We start from the raw sequence: 19,720 nt of genomic DNA on the forward strand, positions 1-19,720 counted from the left end.
CCTCCTCCATGCAGGGAGGCTTGCATACTCACCACCCCGTATGCGCAGCAATCTCCCCGTTTCCTAGCACATCTCCTATCTCCTGCTTCCTGTGCATTCTGGATAGGCTTCCCAGTGGCGCACGCTCCGCTGTTCTTAAAGGGTCAGCGTACACGCCTTGAAGATGCCCCCACACAATAGCTGGAAGGCATCTTGTATAAAAGGCACCCTCCCCATTAAAGAGGTGCCTGAGCAACCCCTGTAGGTTCCCTTCAACTTTTTGTGCAGCTGTATGTTGCCAGGTTCCTCATCCTAATCCATTGAAGTTAGTTTGTTATCCCGATTCTGTTCCTGTATTCCTGCATAGTATGTACATTACTGTGAATTTGTTTCGGTGGTACCTGAATCCTGAAGCCGATCAGGCGGTACCTGAACTCTGTAGCCGCATTGGCGAACCCTGGACCAGAAGCTGCTCTTACAGTATCTGAACCCTGAAGCTGCACCTGTTTTAACAGGTTTCGAATGCAGCCTTGGTGACTGTCGAGGAGTGGAACCTGCCAGATACCTACAGCTCAAGCCTGACTCTACCATCAGGAGCTGCAGTGAAAACCAGATAGCCGCTTAGCTACACCCCTCCTATTCAGGCCTGGCCCAGTAGCACAATGAGTTCATGATCCACGTCTGACACCTGCATGCATGACAGTTTGCTCAGGCCATGGAACCCGCTGATCCCAAGACTCCTCAGGTATCGGAGCTGTACCAAGAGTTGATCCAACAGCGAGATCAGCAATAAAAATGTTGTCCTATCTGTGGACTGTGAATACCCGGTGGGATGTCCTGACCACGGCTGCTTGATTGGCTCCAGCCCAAGTCGCAGCAGCTGCAGTTGAGTCCACTCAGCCTACAACCTATGCTCCTGGAGTTAATCTTCATTTATCAGCTCCACCACGATTCAGCGGAGACCCTAAGTAGTGCCATGGATTCCTGAACCAGTAGACCATCAGTTACCTTCTGATTGGGCTAGAATGAGATTCCTAATGTCCCACCTAGCAGGAGAGTCCCTTGAGGGTGAGAGGGGACCCTGTGACATCGGATCTACAGGCCCTCCTGGTGGCCTTCCAAAAGGTCCTCAAAAAGCCTTGTAGTGTATCTTTTACTGCAATGTTACCCCTACTACAGTCTCCAAAAGCCATCAACAGGTCATATTTTCAGGAATAATTTCTTAGTATTGCCCACGGAATGGAATTATTGCTTTTGCAAGTACAGCAATTATCACCTGAGCCATACTAAGGAAATCCTGAAAACATGACCTGTTGGTGGCTCCTAAAGACTGGAGTTGGGGAAAACTGTTCTACTCCATCTTCCCTTCTCAGACTGTGACTAACTTGTTGCAAGTTAGTATGCCATCCGGAATGGCACCCTGTCTTTTGAACTAGGCTGGAATGACGAAGCGTTTGTAGCCACTTTCTGGGATGAAATGTGTGCTGCTCACTTTATTATGATACAGGAAAGAAATATATCTTGGTACCGTGTTAGCCAGTGGATAGAAAAATATTTAGAATTGAGAGTCCTCAGTGGTTGATACCTTTTAATGGCTAACTGAAAAGATGGTAACAAATTGCAAGACCTGTGTAGTCTCGAAAGCTTGCAATTTGTTACCATCTTTTCAGTTAGCCATTAAAAGGTATCAACCACTGAGGACTCTCAATTCTAAATATTTTATTATGATAGACTTTCAGCCATACATGGACATTATGAAGTGCTAATAAGCCTGGTTCTATCATTTGTTATACTTTGCTGCCATCTACTGGCCGTTTGCTATATCACTGTAATATTTGTTATGGAATTTTCCCACAACACCTTTCTGTCTTTAGCGCCTCCTATCTTTTTCCTTCTCTTCCTGTTTTTGTACTCCGTGCCATCTTGGATCCCACATGTGCTGCAGAGCTGGAGAAAGGATTCTCTTGTTACCTCTAACCTGAAGCTTCTATTCTCTCTATCTGGTGATTCTGTAACAGCTCTAACCTACAGTCCTCACTCTCACCAAGGTACTGTAAATAAACCTGTTGAATGTATCACTGCATCATCCTTCCGGATCACCACGCACAGCTGATAAGGACTAGGAGCACAGTTAGTGAGTAACGCTACCTGCCATTGTTTATATAGCGATTTGTGATCACATCCCTCAGACACATCTCATCCACATATATCGGTGGCAGAATAGTAACAAGAGACCTAAGTCTACAGTGTCTGTGTGCATATGCATTGTCTGCTAGCAAGTCTTAACCGTCCGCCATCTTATCTAAAACATGTCCACAAAGGGCACCATGGACCCATCTGCAAGTGAAGCACATCAGGTTCCCGACACCATAGATGCTGCAGGAGCAGAGTCCACACTTACTGCAGAGCAGGACGTACGACCCAAACGTGTAACCAAGCCGACACAAAAGGCCAGAGAGAACTTTGAGACTACTAGAGACGAGTTCCATGATAACCTAGAACATTTATGGGGCAGAGTTGATCACTATTTAGCAGCTCTTCCACGCTATCACAGTGACGCTGCAGGTTTAACAGCCACATTGAAGAGTTTATCTGCCGCCTATGATCGCTACCAGAGACTGTCTGCAAAGTACATCACATTCCTGAGTAACTGTGACATAGAAGATGCCCATGCAGAAGTAACTGAAAGGGAAACTCTTCTCCAAGAAAAGACCTCATTAGTGCGAGATGCCCAGGATAAAGCAGAACTCCGCATCGCTCACCTCCAAGAGGTTAGGTCACATCGCACAACATCGACCAAAATCACAGCTCGGTCTTCCAGATCATCTCACTCCAGGAAGTCAACATTGTCTGACAAGCTACTGGAGATCCGTGCAGCTGCAGAGGAAGCTAGAGTAAAAAGCTCCTTTGCTAAAAGGGAGGCTGAAGTGGAAGCTCAAAGAAATGAGATGGAAGCTCAAAGGAAATTAAAAATACTCCAAGCAGAAAGGGAAGAAGCAACAGCCCTTGCTAAACTGAAGGTCCTTGAACAAGCACTGGGACAAGATGATAATCCGGACTGTCTTATTCCAGAAGAAATGGAAGACACAGCTGATCGAACTTCAGACTACGTGCTAAGACATGTAACATCTGCACCAGCACCACCTCCAGTTTCTAACACGGATGCGCCCGCAAGTCAAGAAATGTCGCCACCTACTGCCGACAAGGTAACTTCCAGCACTAACTCACAATTTAGGTCACAGCCAGCAGAACCTATAGAGACTAAACCACAGTTTAACCCTTATGCCGCATCATTTCGTCCTGATTTGTCGCAGTCATATAAGCCAGAGAACTTACATTCCCTACGGATACCACAAGTTCATCCTGCAACAATGACCGGGAGATCGGACATGTCTGACTTCACCAGATACATGATTCGCCGGGAGTTAATAAACATTAGTCTCTCAAAGTTTGATGATCGTGCTGAGAATTATAGAGCCTGGAAATCCACCTTTCAAGCAGTGATCCAGGACCTTAATCTCACCGGCAAGGAACAACTGGATTTGCTTGTTAACTGGTTAGGCCCTGAATCAGCAGAGCGCATAAAGACAATAAGGGCAGTTCATGTGGACTATTCAGATGCAGGTCTTATTGCAGCCTGGGAGAGACTGGAACAAACCTACGGCAGCTCAGAAGCTATAGAATGTGCCTTATTTAAAAGACTGCAAACCTTCCCAAAGATAACTAACAAGGACAATAGAAAACTTCAAGATCTGAGCGACCTGCTAAAGGAAATAGAATTGGCAAAATTAGACCCACGTCTCTCAGGACTGAGCTACCTAGATACTGCTCATGGCGTTAATCCAATAGTGTCCAAGTTGCCACACGGCATGCAGGATAAATGGGCAGACCACGGCTCACGGTATAAAAGGCAGTATAATGTGTCCTTTCCCCCTTTTCATATTTTTCCAGGTTCATCAGTGACCAAGCTCGGAAGAAGAATGATCCCAGCTTCGACTTCACTGAGCCTACTCCACCAGCATCATCATCATCTACAAGGTATGATAACATTGCCAAACGTAGAGATTCAAGGAACACAGTATCTGTGAGAAAGACTGACGTTCCACTTACTACACCTGCCTTCACTAAGACAAATAATGTTGCTCCTAAAGTCATGGACAGTAACCGTATGTGCCCTATCCACAAAAGGCCTCACCCACTTAAAGAATGCCGTGGATTCAGAGCAAGGACTTTGCAGGAGCGTATAGATACCCTCAAGGAGCTTGGGATATGTTATAAGTGTTGCACCTCCTCAGACCACCTCGCTAAGGAGTGTAAGGCCGCCATTAAGTGCACTGAATGCAGCAGTGATAAACACGTCACAGCCATGCATCCCACGCCAGCTCCATACAACTCACAACCTTCTGCAGCATCTAACCCTGCTCAAAAGCATGGCGGGGAGCCACAGGTCCCTGACCCAACTGCAACCGCTGTTTCCTCCTCATGTACTGAGGTATGTGGAGAAGGGACTGATCCTAAATGCTGTGCCAAGGTATGTCTGATTAAGGTCTATCCAGAAGGACAACCCGACAAGGCCTCCAAAATGTATGCCATAATAGATGAGCAAAGTAACCGATCTCTAGCAAGGCCCAAATTCTTTGAGATCTTCAACATAAAGGGACAAACGACTCCATACATCCTCAACACCTGCTCTGGTCGTGTTGAGACTTCTGGCAGGAGAGCCTCTGGGTACATAGTCTCTTCAATCAAGGGAAACGTGCATATACCCTTGCCAACCCTAATTGAATGTGACCAGATACCTGATAACAGGGAGGAGATTCCCACTCCGGAAGCCGCACTTCATCATCGCCACTTGAGGCACCTGACTAATGAAATTCCTCCTCTGGACATGAATGCTGATATTCTAATCCTACTGGGAAGGGACATTCTGAAGGTCCACAAGGTACGCCAACAATGCAACGGCCCAGATGATGCTCCATACGCCCAAAGACTCGACCTAGGCTGGGTAATCGTGGGCGATGTATGTCTGGATAGGAGTCACAAGGCTTCCGAAGTCAACGCCTGTAAAACGTATGTGCTCCAAAATGGTCGAGCAACTCACTTTAAGCCATGCCTTCATCACTACGAAGTGAAAGAGAGGTTCTTTGATTCCATCCAGGAGCCTGACATCATTCCCACTCCCTACGGTGATGACTTAGGGAGAACAGTGTTTCACACAACAAAAGATGACAACAAAGTCGCCTTATCCATAGAAGACAAGGAGTTTCTTAAAATCATGGACAGTGGATTCTTCAAAAATGAATCTGACCGCTGGGCTGCTCCCTTACCCTTCAAGGCTTCAAGGACCAGGCTTCCTAACAACAGAGAACAGGCCTTATCTAGATCCATCTCACTGCAGAGAACATTAAGGAACAAGCCTGAAATGAAGGAACATTTCATAGCTTTTATGGACAAGATATTTCGCAATGATCACGCAGAGCCAGCTCCACCATTGCAAGCTGATGAAGAATGCTGGTATCTACCTTCCTTTGGAGTGTATCATCCAAGAAAGCCGAAACAAATCAGGGTGGTGTTCGATTCAAGCGCCAAACATGATGGCGTATCTCTGAATGACGTTCTCCTCACTGGTCCGAACCTGACTAATAACCTGGTGGGAGTGCTCATGAGATTCATAAAGGAACCAGTCGCCATTACCGCCGACATCGAACAAATGTTCCATTGTTTCATCGTGCAACAAGATCACAGAAATTATCTCCGTTTTCTATGGCACCGAGACAACGACACCAACAAGGAAATGATCGAATACCGCATGAAGGTGCACGTTTTCGGAAACAGTCCTTCTCCTGCAGTCGCCACCTACGGCCTACGTAGGACCGCCTCCGATGGTGCAGCAGAGTTCGGGAAGGATGCTCAACAGTTCGTTGAAAAGGACTTCTACGTGGACGACGGTCTTAAATCCCTGCCCACGGCGGAAGAAGCCACAGATCTGCTCAAACGGACACAAGGTATGCTTTCTAAAGCTCATTTAACATTGCATAAAATTGCCTCCAATAGTGCTGTTGTCATGAAGGCCTTTCACCCTAATGATCATGCCGCAGAATTTAGGGACTTGAACCTAGGCTCAGACAATCCACCAGTACAGAGAAGTCTAGGCCTGAGGTGGAACTTGCTAAATGACTCCTTCAGCTTTCAGGTTAGTGGTGCAGAAAAACCATTTACTAAGCGTGGGGTTCTGTCAGTGGTGAACAGTCTATATGATCCACTTGGGTTTGTCGCACCCCTGACTATACAAGGCAAGCTCCTGCTGAGACAACTCTCAGAGTACATTAAGGACTGGGATATACCACTCCCTGCAGACAAACAACTAAAGGGGAAGTCATGGAGAGAATCTCTTTGCGCCTTGGATAAGATCCACATACCACGTTGTTACACTCCAGCATCCCTAACTACAAGTCAAAGGAAGGAGATTCATGTATTCGCTGATGCCTCCACTGAAGCTATTGCCGCTGTCGCTTACTTGAAGGTTGTAGACTCTAACAATGAAGCCCATGTTGGATTTCTGTTTGGAAAGGCTAAACTGGCTCCTAAACCCGAGCACACCATACCCAGACTCGAGCTCTGTGGGGCTGTACTAGCCATAGAGATTGCAGACTTCATACAGAGCGAACTAGCTATTCACGTGGATGACACAAAATTCTACACAGACAGTAAGGTAGTTCTGGGCTACATATACAACCAGACGAAACGCTTCTACGTCTATGTCAGTAACCGAGTGGAAAGGATCAGGAAATCCTCCAAACCCCAGCAATGACAGCACGTCCCATCCCATCTTAACCCTGCGGACCTTGCTACTAGACCAGTGTCTATTGGTGCCTTCGCAAGCTCTTCTTGGTTGACAGGACCGGAGTTCCTTCACGAACAGTGCAAAGAGACTGCCGTTGAAGACAGCTTCAGCCTTGAGGATCCAGATGTCGACCCAGAGATCCGTCCTGATGTCAGCACCTTCATCACCAAACTCAAGGAGGAGGTTGGCTTGGACTGTCGGCGTTTTGATCGCTTCTCAAGATGGACGAGGCTGGTTCGTGCCATTGCAAGGTTAGTACACATTGTACAATGCTATCGCAATAAGGACAGTAACACTGATTGTCACGGTTGGCATATCTGCCATAAGCCTCTCTCTGCAGAAGACATTGCTCTGAGTGAACTCATTGTGATACGCAATGTGCAGCAGAATGTTTTTCACAAGGAACTGGAATCTATGCTGATGGACTCAAATCTTTCGAGACTCACTCACGAGACCTTGACCACTTTCTTAGCAGAAGTCTCTGCTATAGTAAACTCAAGACCTCTTGTACCCATATCTACGGATCCAGAATCTCCTACAATTCTCACTCCGGCAACTCTCCTCACCCAGAAACTTGGAACTGTTCCTAACCCGCCTGAAGACTCTGTGTCCGGTAACAAATATCAGAGACGGTGGAAATATGTGCAACATCTGGCTAATTGTTTCTGGAATAGATGGAAGAGGGAGTACCTGACACTTCTCCAAAAACGAAGAAAATGGCAACAAGTAAAGGCAAATTTACAAGTAGGAGATATTATCCTCATGAAAGACCAGAAGGAGGAAAGAAACAAATGGCCTATGGGACTTATATCTAAAACCTTTCCAAGTGACGATGGCAAGGTACGCAAGGTAGAAGTGACAGTTACTAAGCAAGGTGACCCCAAAACTTTCATTAGGCCTATATCAGAGATTATTTTACTCATACCGGTTGAGGATTGATTATCCATCCAATCAGTAGGAACTCTTTCAAGGAACTTCAACCTTTGGATTACAAATGGGTTGGAGACAGTTTGGCCTAGCGCGGCTTCTCCAATCCGAAGATGGGTTATCCTTTGGATTACTTCAAGAAATCGTTCTAGACTTGTTATTCAATATGTTATTGTTGCATTGCATGCGTTGTTTTTATCTTACAGGTTGAGGTATCCCTCCATGCACTTCTGGTGAACACTCCCAATTCGAGACTTATGGTATAGTGAAATCCAAGGATTTCAGACGGGGAGTGTGCTGCTCAGTTTATTATGATAGACTTTCAGCCATACATGGACATTATGTAGTGCTAATAAGCCTGGTTCTATCATTTGTTATACTTTGCTGCCATCTACTGGCCGTTTGCTATATCACTGTAATATTTGTTATGGAATTTTCCCACAACACCTTTCTGTCTTTAGCTCCTCCTATCTTTTTCCTTCTCTTCCTGTTTTTGTACTCCGTGCCATCTTGGATCCCACATGTGCTGCAGAGCTGGAGAAAGGATTCTCTTGTTACCTCTAACCTGAAGCTTCTATTATCTCTATCTGGTGATTCTGTAACAGCTCTAACCTACAGTCCTCACTCTCACCAAGGTACTGTAAATAAACCTGTTGAATGTATCACTGCATCATCCTTCCGGATCACCACGCACAGCTGATAAGGACTAGGAGCACAGTTAGTGAGTAACGCTACCTGCCATTGTTTATATAGCGATTTGTGATCACATCCCTCAGACACATCTCATCCACGTATATCGGTGGCAGAATAAAATGTCTGGAAGGATCAAAGACGAATTGGCTGGTCGTAATGTCACTGCTACTCTAGATGAAATGATTTCCCTGGCAATCCGAATCGACTGCAGGTTCCATGCGTGGTCCAGAGCGATGATTCATGAGATGAAAACGTAGCATTTGGCACCATCCTTTCAGAGACCGCTTGTTCCCCAGCCTCCTGAGACAGCTATCTACACTGAATCAATGCTGGTCGATAGTGTTAAGCTTGCAGAGCAGCAACAGGAACTTTGTTGTGCCAGGGGAGTGTGCTACGGCTGCGATAGCACTGAACATTTCATTTGCTGCTGTCCTGAGAGGTCTGAAAAACTTCAAAAATGAGGGCAAGAAGGTGAAGCTTCCCTAGGTGAGAGTAAAATTTCTTCACTGTTGACTATGAACATATCATGTTGAGGTACCCTGTTTGACGAAACAGGTTACCTTGACTCTGGTTCAACAGGAAATTTCTTGCAGCAAGCCGTGGTGGATCGGTATCAGATTTTCATCCGTTTACGCCAGTATCCACTGAGGGATTCATCAGCCGAAGGAAAAGCCCTATCCTATGTCCATCAAGTCATGACTAAGCAAGTAGAGCTCCAAATAGGGGCATTGCATAAGGAGAATATTGTCTTCCATGTGCTGTCTTGTTTATTTCATTCACCCCTTCTAGATTGGAGATCCGGTGAAGTGCTTCTTTGGGAACAGATGTGTCACAAGAGGTGTCTGGCCCCGGAATGTCCAGTTTGGCTACCTCTTTCGTCATCTTCTCCACTAGGTCAGCTAGTCACCAACTCATTGTGTGCTGACGTCTTCGAAAGAAAGGAAGCGGAGACTATATTGCCACACAATATTGGCGATTGTTCCGGTTACCTGCTCCCAGGAACCTCCCTGTCTCCAGGACATATCTTCTTGGGCACCAGTTTGAAGATGGATCTTTAGTTCTCAAGTGGCCGGATGACGAGAATGTCAAGGCGGAGGCATCTACCATGTCTTTATTATCTACCGACCAAGAGGAAGAACTCCAGTTTGTCGTTGATTCTTCCAAGGTGATAGCTGGTCTCGCCGGGTATAGCGAGACTCAACAATTCAAGGATCCTATATCCATGCCTGCTGCGGTCTGCTCCAAGAATGTCTTTAGGGTGAGAAGCATCCTAGCCAAGAAGAAGGTGGGAGATGTAACCTTTCTTCTATTGGACTGGAGAGAACATGGCCCCAAAGTGAAGTCGAAGAAATCCAAGGAAATTAATCAGGTTTCACTTGTTCTGCAGAGAGTCCTCACAGGCTTAACGAAGAGGGGGCGTAAGGTGGGAGGTACTGTGCCACCAATGCCAGCATTCCTGCATGTTTCCCCTTCCTCCTCCATGCAGGGTCACCAGCATACTACCCCGGCCATGAAGTGACCTCCACGTCTCCTGTTTCTGGCTTCTACTGTTTCATTCTTCATCATCAGGGCTACACTCTTCGTTATCTTGCCTACACTCCCTGTTATCTGGACTATTCTCTCTGTTATCGTTATCTGGGCTACACTCTTCATCATCAGTGCTACACTCTTCATTATCTGGGCTACGCTCCCTGTTATCTGGACTATTCTCGCTGTTATCTAGGCTACGCTCTTCATTATCTGGGCTATGCTCCCTGTTATCTGGACTATTCTCGCTGTTATCTTGGCTACGCTCTTCATTATCTGTGCTATGCTCCCTGTTATCTGGACTATTCTCACTGTTATCTGGGCTACACTCTTCATCATCTGCACAACACTCTTTATTATCTGGGCTACACTCCTTGTTATCTGGGCTACTCTCCCTGTTATCTGGGCTACGCTCCTCATTATCTGGGCTATGCTGCCTGTTTTCTGGGCTACACTATTCATTTTCTGGGCTACTCTCCTTGTTATGTGGGCTATGCTTTCTGTTACCTGGATATCTGGTTTAAGTTTCCTGCTATCTTGGCTACACTCCCCGCTATTTTGCCTATGCGCTCTGTTATCAGGGCTACACTATTCATTATCAGGGCTATGCTCCCTGTTATCTGGGCTACTCTCCCTGTCATCAGGGCTTCGCTCTTCCTCATCAGGGCTTCACTCCTTGTCATCAGGGCTTCGCGCGTTATCATCAGGGCTATGCTCGTCATCAGGGCTACATTCCTCATTATCAGGACTACACTCCTTGTCATCTGGGCTATGCTACTCATTATCTGGGCTATGCTACTCATCATCTGGGCTACGCTACTCGTAATCTTGCTTACGCTCCTCGTCATCTTGCCTACTCTCCTCGTCATCTTGCCTACGCTCCTCATCATCTTGCCTACGCTCCTCATCATCTTGCCTACTCTCCTCGTCATCTTGCCTACGCTCCTCGTAATCTTGCTTATGCCCCTCGTCATCTTGCCTACGCTCCTCGTCATCTTGCCTACTCTCCTCGTCATCTTGCCTACGCTCCTCGTCATCTTGCCTACGCTCCTCGTCATCTTGCCTACTCTCCTCGTCATCTTGCCTACGCTCCTCGTCATCTTGCCTACGCTCGTCATCTTGCCTACGCTCCTCGTCATCTTGCTTACACTCCTCGTCATCTTGCCTACTCTCCTCGTCATCTTGCCTACGCTCCCTGTTATCTATGCTATGCTCCCATTTTTTGGATATTCTCCCCATCATCTTTAGTACGAATCCTGTTGTCTCAAAGTCACTTTGGCAGTAGTATGTAATGTTCAGGAAGCTTCTTCCTCTGCTCTGTCTTCATTGTCCGCTTGGTTTTCTCCTGCAGGCCCAGTCAGTGCTGGAGGTGATCGTTCAGTACAATTACCTCCCTATAATAATTGGCAGCAGCATCGGGGGATTAGTCCTCCTGGCCCTGATTACTGCTGGTCTCTACAAGGTATGTCTTGGTGATGATTCTTCTCCGTGGATTTTGTTATAATGAGGAAGACTCCAGCTGATCATAGTCTCAGATGTTACATATCTTCCATTGTCCATGTATTTGGCCAGTGGTGCATTATGTGTTATTTATTGCTTTTGGTGCTGTCCTATTACATTATATCACTGTTATTTCCCTTTGTAGCTCGGCTTCTTTAAGCGTCAATACAAGCAGATGCTGGAGGACACGGACGGTGAAACCGCAGGAGAGGCGGCAACCACGGATCCCCCAACCAACGATGGTCCAGAATGAGGAGGATGTATTCTAGAATATGAGGCCGACTGTTCTGTATAAGGACCCTCTCCAGATTCCCCCATCACATTATCTACTCAGTGTATACGAATTGCTCCCTCATTCTCACGGCATGGCGGCCATAGGTGCCTCCATCAATCACTTGCTCATGAAACCCTACCCATAACAAAAAATACATAAAAACATGGCTGCGACCAGAGTAAAACTGGGCGAGGAAGCACACAATGTAATGTGCCACCGGAACAGCAGAGAACCCCATGATCAATCTGCTCCAATCATTGTGAACTTGTGTGAAGTTTGTGAAATGGAAAATCACCGGTAATTTAAGCAAACCCCCAACCAGAGTGTCGGGATATTGTCCCCCCCCACATGGTGTATCATGTATGTGACCCCCTACAGTAATATATGAAGACCTCTATTCAGAATGTCTGTATAATGTCCTCTGCTCCGCTCGCAAGGTGTATAATGAATGTGTCAATGCCTACAGTTATATATTAAGACCTGTACATAAAGTGTAATGAATGTGCCCCCTCTGGGGTCCAGCTTCAGCCTCTATAGGTCATCACATGATGAGATGACTGTATATTATATACAGGATATATCCTGTGCTATGCCCCACCACATCTACAGATACAGCCAGACTATATAGAATGATACCCGGATGTCTCCAAGATATATAGGGCACCTTGCATACTAGATTGGAGTCAATTGACCGTTCTGATTGCCCCCTGATTTTCCCACTACAGATGATGTCAGTAGAGGTAAGGATCGGCAGATGGGAATCTAGGTTTTCCTACAGCGGGAAAAAAATTCAGCCTGGCGCCCCCTCCAATACACAGCTTTAGCATGTTGAGTAGTCATCATGTGAACGCTCACTTATGGTTTGTATTCTTACAGTCACTTATACGCCAGGGCCGTGGAGTACTCGGTACCGGGTCCTGCGGTTCACAGGGGGATGTCACGGTGGCGACCTGGTCCGTGGCCCTGGGTGCCCATGTAAAAGGGGGAAAGGTCTTTAAAAAGATAAATTTTATGTTCGTGACGCCACCTGTGGTATTCGGTCAAGGTGACCGACGCTGATTTAAGGAGTCCACTGGGGTGATGTTATGGCAGCTGGATGGTATACCTTCCCACAGGTGAAGTGTATCCCCAGGGTTTCCCGGTGTGTAGATGGTGTGAGGTGCAGAGAAGAACGAGGACACAGGTTTGCAGTCTCTTCACCTTGCTTACTGTTGGTTTCAGCAGCCACAGTCCAGGGCACCAGATCACAGGGCAGGCAGAGTCCGGCCGGTTCGGAGGCAAGTCCAGAGTCCCCTTATCCAGGTGGAGAATAGAAGCCTTCCTTTGCGCTGTGGTGGTGTGGTCCCTTACTGCCTATGGCTTCACATAAGGGTCTCACAGATGTGGTGTCTCTCTCTTTGTCCCCCGGATAGGATAGGACAAAACCTGTATGACTGGTGACTTGAGCCTGTTTATAGGATCTCTTAGATGACCCGGCTCTGTGGGGTGTCACCGTGCCTCCTGGGTGTGGGTGCGGACAGGTAATGTGCAATTAGCTGTCTTGCCTGTCTCTGATTTAAGGCGTGGAGGTCCTTACAGCCTCGGTGTTCCGGCTACCGGTGTTCTGCGCCTCAGAAGGAGACAGCCTGCTCATGGCTGATCCCCCTCTGGTATCCTCTCCTGTGCTTTGCTTTCCTGCACGCTCGCTGCAACATATATGGCTTTCTATGTGTGTCTCTTCCCAGGAGCTGCAGCTCTGTGGCATGCACAGCTCCATTGACCCTCTCTCTCCTCAGCCTCTCTCAGGGACTGACTAAAGAGCTGACTGCTTTTCCCTCCAAAATCACAGCATATATATGGGGAAGTCACGTAGTAATAGGATCAAAATCTCCCCCTTGTGGCCTGGAGTGTGAATGTGTTGCATGTTTGTGGTTACCTGGTGACAGTTATCCTTTCTTGCCTCCAATCGTAATACCACTCTCCCCGTGAGGAAAGCGACATTACTGTGATGACCAGGACCCTGGGGTGCAACAATTACATCACCAGAGCCATCATCAGTACATGAATACATCACTAGTACCATCATCAGTACATGAATACTTGACTAGAACCATCATCAGTGCATGAACATATCACCTGAACCATCATCAGTACATGAATACATCACTAGAACCATCATCAGTGTATGAACCTATCACCAGAATCATCATCAGTACATGAATATATCACCAGAATATTCCTCCTGTACTGTCTCCTCAAACATTTTCACCCTCCTCCATACTGTCCGCTCACACATTTAGCCCCTCATCCATAATGTTGTTTTCTCAAACTCTCCCAAATAAAATCCTTGTGTCTTCAGCTCTATTTGAGCACTTACCTTGCCGGTGACAACCTCCCATGGGGTGCAGATATTACGTCAGCAGTGAGAGAAGCTGAACTGATCACGCTGCTGATGTTGCCCTTATCTGGAAGTGCTGGTGGTGAGGGCTACAATTGTACTTATGCCTGAAAGATGTGAGAACAATTGAATTCAGGCAGAAAGTTTTTTACACATTCTCTGAGCGGCTGTCAGTTTGACAAATGGATCAGAGACCGGCCGAACCCCACTTCCAGGGTCCTTTATCCTCCGGACATGGCTGCTCTATGTTCAGGTGCTCATCGGTGTCAGCACTGGTGGCACATGGTGGAGTGGTGAGAATGCTGAAGGTCTGTACTGTATTTACACAATGCATCTCCAGCCTGATGGACACCATACACACCAAACACACATACATTGTACTGACACCAATTCAAACATTATACAGCTCTGGCAAAAATGAAGAGCCCACTGCCCAGTTTTATAAAAATCCGCCTCTCTCCGTGTCTAACAGCCATTGCATTCCAGTGTCAGATGAATTCCAACCAGAGTCCACCTCATTCTACTTAATGTGCTTCTGATTAGGTGATTACCTGAACCAAATCTTATTTAATGAAGCAAAGTATAAAAAAAACCCTGCCGTGGTGATCACAATCCTCCTGCAATAGGACAATCTGGACGGCAAAACAAGTGCTAGTAATATCCCAAAAGTAATAGGAATGAAAAAATAACTTTTAGCCATGCCAAAGGAGTTGAAAAGAAAAGTCTTGAGTGAGGAAAAGAAGAGCTCAATTCTGGCTTTACTAGCAGAGGGACACAGTGAGCGTCATGTGGCCTCCATCATTAAAATTTCTAAGAAGGCAGTCCATTACAACAAGGTCAAGCAGCAGAAAAGGGGACAACAAAGCTACAGACCGGCAGAGGGCGAAAACGACTATCCACTGGCCGGGATGACCGTCATCTTATTCGAATGCCACTCAGCAACTGCAGGATGACATGAAGTGACCTACAAAAGGAATGGCAAATGGCAGCTCAGGTAAAGTGCATGGCAAGAACAGTTCGTAACAGGCTCCTAGAGGCAGGCCTCAAGTCATGTAAAGCTAGAAAAAAAACCTTTCATCAATGAGAAGCAAAGGAGAGCCAGGCTGAAGACTGCCAAAGACCATAAGGATTGGACCATAGAGGACTGGAGTAAGGTAATCTTCTCTGATGAGTCTAATTTTCATCTTTGCACAACACCTGGTCATCTAATGGTTAGACGGAGACCTAGAGGCGTACAAGCCACAGTGTCTTGCACTCTCTATGAAATTTAGTGGAGGATCGGTGAAGATCTGGGGATACTTCCGTAAGGCTGGAATTGGGCAGGTTGTTCTTTGCAAAGGACGTATGAATCAAGCTGCATACAAGGTTATCCTGGAAAAACAGCTGATTCCTTCTGCTCAGGCAAGGTTCCCCAACTCTGAGGACTGGTTTTTCCAGCAGGACAATGTTCCATGCCACACGGCTAGGTCAATCAAGGTGTGGATGAAGGAGGACCACATCACATCCCTGTCATGGCCGCCCAATCTCCAGACTTGAACCCCACTGAAAACCTCTGGAATGTGATAAAGAGGAAGATGGAGAGTCACAAGCCATCACACAGAGAAGAGCTGCTGACATTATTGTACCAGGAGAGGCATAAGGTCCAGAGCAAAAGAAGAAAAATATATGCGGCACTCACCCAGTAGAAGCTATATAAACGTGCTCTTTATTGGAAAAGAAATGTGCATACATCCATTAGGACATCAGGTTTATAGGAAGGTGCCGTGATGGAGGCTGGACGACGGCCGTTTCGCACTGAGTGTGCTTCAACGGGTCCACATGTGCGAAACGGCCGTCGTTTATATAGCTTCTACTGGGTGAGTGCCGCATATATTTTTCTTCTTTTGCTGTGGATCCTTCAGCTTTTTGCTATTTATGCAGAGCACCGTATACCCCAAGCTTGCGTGACACCTGGTTGTCAGAAATTGCTAAGCCCACGATCTGTGTAAGATCATACACTCTAGTGCCATTCACTGCTTGTCTAAGAGGCATAAGGTCACCCAGGAGCCATGTGACAGACTGGTGGAAAGCTGCCAAGACGCAGGAAAGCTGGGATTAACAATTATGGTTATTCCACAATATATTGATTTCTGAACTCTTCCTGAGGTAAAACATTAGTATTGTTGTTTCTAAATGATCATGAACTTGTTTTTGTTTTTTTGTATTATTTGAGGTCTGCAAGCAATGCATTTTTTTGTTATTTTCACCATTTCTCATTTTCAGAAAATAAATACAAAATGTATTGCTTGGAACTTCGGAGACATGTGGTCAGTAGTTTATAGAATAAAATAACAATTTACATTTTACTCAAAAATATACCTATAAGGCTGGGGTCACACTAGCGTATGGCACGTGATGGGAGAGCATGGGATGCGATATGCTAATGAGCCTTGACTCCTGCGCTGCTGCGAGCGGGAGCCGAGTGTGATGTGTCTGTGGTCTGAGCCTCTCGCACAGAGCACATCGGAGGAGGCAGAGAAACTCATTTCTCCATCTCCTCCATTGCTGGCGTCAGCGTACAAAACACAGCACTTGTATAATATCCGAGTGATGAGCGCTGTGTCCCATAGACTTGCATTGGCGAGACTCGGACGATACGTACGTACAATGGCAGCATGCTGAGATTTCACTTGCACGTATAATATGGCTGAGAAAAAAAACATTGATGTGAGCTGCCCCACAGAATAACATTGGTCCGAGTGCTGTGAGATGTTTTATCGCATAGCACTCGTCCGTATTCCTCGCTAGTGTGACCCCGGCCTAAAGAGACAAATCAGACAAACTGAAAATTTTGCAGTGGTCTCTTAATTTTTGCCAGAGCTGTATATACAGTGCTCAGCATAAATGAGTACCCCCAACATATTTGTCAATAATACCATACTACAAAATACTCCCACAAATGTGACCATTGATTGCAAAAGAAGATTTGTTATTTTGCACCGAGAAAGAAGTAATTTACTTGACAAGTTCATTCAAGACCATGTAGCAAAAATGACAATAAAAAACCAATAAAGTTTAGACTTCCAAATTCTAATGAACAACAACTCCCCGGCAGATCAGTTAAATTCTGTGTGTCCAGCAAACGGGCGACTATAAAAGAGCGCTACTTAGCAAAGTACACCCCTGCCCATTTCATGCTGTCTGCAATGGCACCACATGGAAGAGAAATGCTACAAGACCTGAGAAAGAAAATCATTTCTGTGCATAGGAAAGGTGAAGGCTACACAAAGATCAGCAAAGCTTTACTTATCAATCAGGTACTGGAGCAAAAGTGATAAAAAAATCCAACAAGGATGGAACTGCAGCATCCCACAGAGACGTGCAGGGGACCATGGAAGTGACAACTGAAACAGGAGCGTCCTCTGCTGAGAAGGGGGAAGAAAAGCAATGTATATGATCATAGCAGTTATGTAAAGAAGTGGAAAGTCAAACCAGAGACTCACAATCCGGCACTGTAGAGGGAAAGCAGCATGGGGGGTCCACAGAGGAAGCTGCTCCTAAAGCCCAGGCTCAATAAAGCTGCTCCTAAAGCCCAGGCTCTAGATCATGACCTGACGAGTCGCAGCAACGGCGGGTGGGAGCATTTTCTGTAATGGACATAAATGACTTATTAAATAATTATTGGAGATTGCACAGACATGAGAAGATCCGGCTGAATACTTCCTAAAGTCTAGGACACATGGAGCAGCGTCTCCACCATTGAAGGCCATGGACGGCACGTCCTCATCTACCTGGTTTACAAGGAAGGATGCGGTGTGGTGAGTCACTGGTGTAATGACGGAGGAGAAGGCGTTTAACCCGTTCCCAGGACCTTGTGTGAAACCACAGGATGCGCGGGCAACGCACGGTTCTCACCACGAGGTTTCCTTTTCTTGCAATAAATTCTCATTCAAAAACAAAATCTATATATCTACGACATGTGCCCGGAGGTGACTACGGGTGGCAAAATGAACAGCCCAAATTTGCATGTGGCTAAAATGCTGATGTTACCAAACCTGGGCTGTGGGGGAGAGATGGTCATATGTCCTGAGCCCAGAGAGATGCCCTCATCCATGGCGTGCAGAAATGAAGCAATATGGCATCCACCGCTCTTCGACGGCTGGCCCTGCCAGCCCTAGGAGTACCTTACTAAACAGTCTTAACTTAAATTCTATGAATATAACCCTAGACACCTGGTATATACACACCAGCACAAAAACACACAGTGGTTATAGACCACCAGCCAACACAAGTCAATACTAGGTATCAATCACCGATAATGTAATAAACTTTTGTGGGGCGCTGTTGTGAGTTCTGTTTTTGGGCTCCCTCTGGTGGTTACTGATGGTACTGGGTGACTTGTCTTTCCTGGGTCTCTGGGTTCCACCTGTTCCATCAGGATATGGGAGTTTCCTATTTAACCTGGCTTTGCTGGCATTTCCTCGCCGGTTATCAATGTATCCAGTGTGTCTTGTTACCTCTGCTCCCTGCTCCTAGAACCTTCTGGTCAAGCTAAGTTTGGATTTTCCTGTTTTGGTGTTTTGCTTTATTTGGTTTTTAGTCCAGCCTGCAGATATGTGATTCTTGCTGCTGGTTGCTCTAGTGGGCTGAAATTGCTCCTCATGTACCATGAGTTGGCACATGAGTTCAAGTAATTTCAGGATGGTTTTTTGAAGGGTTTTTCGCTGACCGCGCAGTTCACTTTTGTATCCTCTGCTATCTAGCTTTAGCGGGCCTCATTTTGCTGAAACTATTTTCATACTGCGTATGTGCTTTCCTCTCATTTCACCGTCATTATATGTGGGGGGCTGCTATTTCTGTGGGGGATTTCTCTGGAGGCAAGAGAGGTCTGTGTTTCTTCTAATAGGGGAAGTTAGATCTTCGGCTGGAGCGAGACGTCTAGGATCATCGTAGGCACGTTCCCCGGCTACTTTTATTTGTGTGTTAGGTTCAGGGTCGCGGTCAGCTCAGGTTCCATCGCCCTAGAGCTTGTTTGTATCTGTGCTTGTCCTTTAGTGATCCCCTGCCATTGGGATCATGACAGGGCGCCACATTGCCACAGTCCACGAGGGTGCCAACCTCCGCTGATAGGTAGGGTGTAAGAAGGGATAAATAGGGTGAAAGTATCTGTATATGCCCCCACCCTTCTTTACACAAACGTTTGGCTAGGTTACATAGACCCACGCTTCATTCTAGTTGTTGGGTGTTGTTGATGTTTTTAAAGCCTGTAATGTTAATGTTTGATTTTTGGAAATATCTTGATTAATAAACTTTGATTTTTTTTTATGGTATTAGCTTTTTTGGTTAGTTTTTGTGCCAATACTAATCCCAATTATCTGTGAGTATACTTTTTCAGCTGAACATTAAGTAACATAACTCCTGGGGAAGTGGAAATGCTAATATGGGTGCCAGGCCCCAGATGGCAGATGACAGATCACAAATATTCATGAGGCCCACCCATCTAATAACATATAAGTGCCCACTCTACTGCACCTTGTGCACCTCCTCACTCTTTGAGTCCCTCAGTATGCATTTTAATCTACCGCCCATACAATGCTATAATCTGCTCCTGAATCTGTGA

At 46.2% G+C, this 19,720-nt stretch overlaps 1 protein-coding gene across 1 annotated transcript in view; it reads left to right on the top strand.

Annotated features, from left to right (window-relative positions):
- LOC138645706 (integrin alpha-X-like) overlaps positions 1-12,250 on the top strand; it is a 78,021-nt gene extending 65,771 nt beyond the window's left edge. Inside the window, exons 29-30 of the mRNA XM_069735184.1 lie at positions 11,322-11,432; positions 11,616-12,250. Coding sequence (XP_069591285.1) covers positions 11,322-11,432; positions 11,616-11,723 — 219 coding nt within the window. The 3' untranslated portion in view covers positions 11,724-12,250. The remainder of the gene's footprint in view (positions 1-11,321; positions 11,433-11,615) is intronic.
- Positions 12,251-19,720: the final 7,470 nt, after the last annotated feature.

This window comes from Ranitomeya imitator, chromosome 7 (assembly GCF_032444005.1).
Source record: "Ranitomeya imitator isolate aRanImi1 chromosome 7, aRanImi1.pri, whole genome shotgun sequence".
In the NCBI taxonomy this organism is placed as follows: Eukaryota; Metazoa; Chordata; class Amphibia; order Anura; family Dendrobatidae; genus Ranitomeya; species Ranitomeya imitator.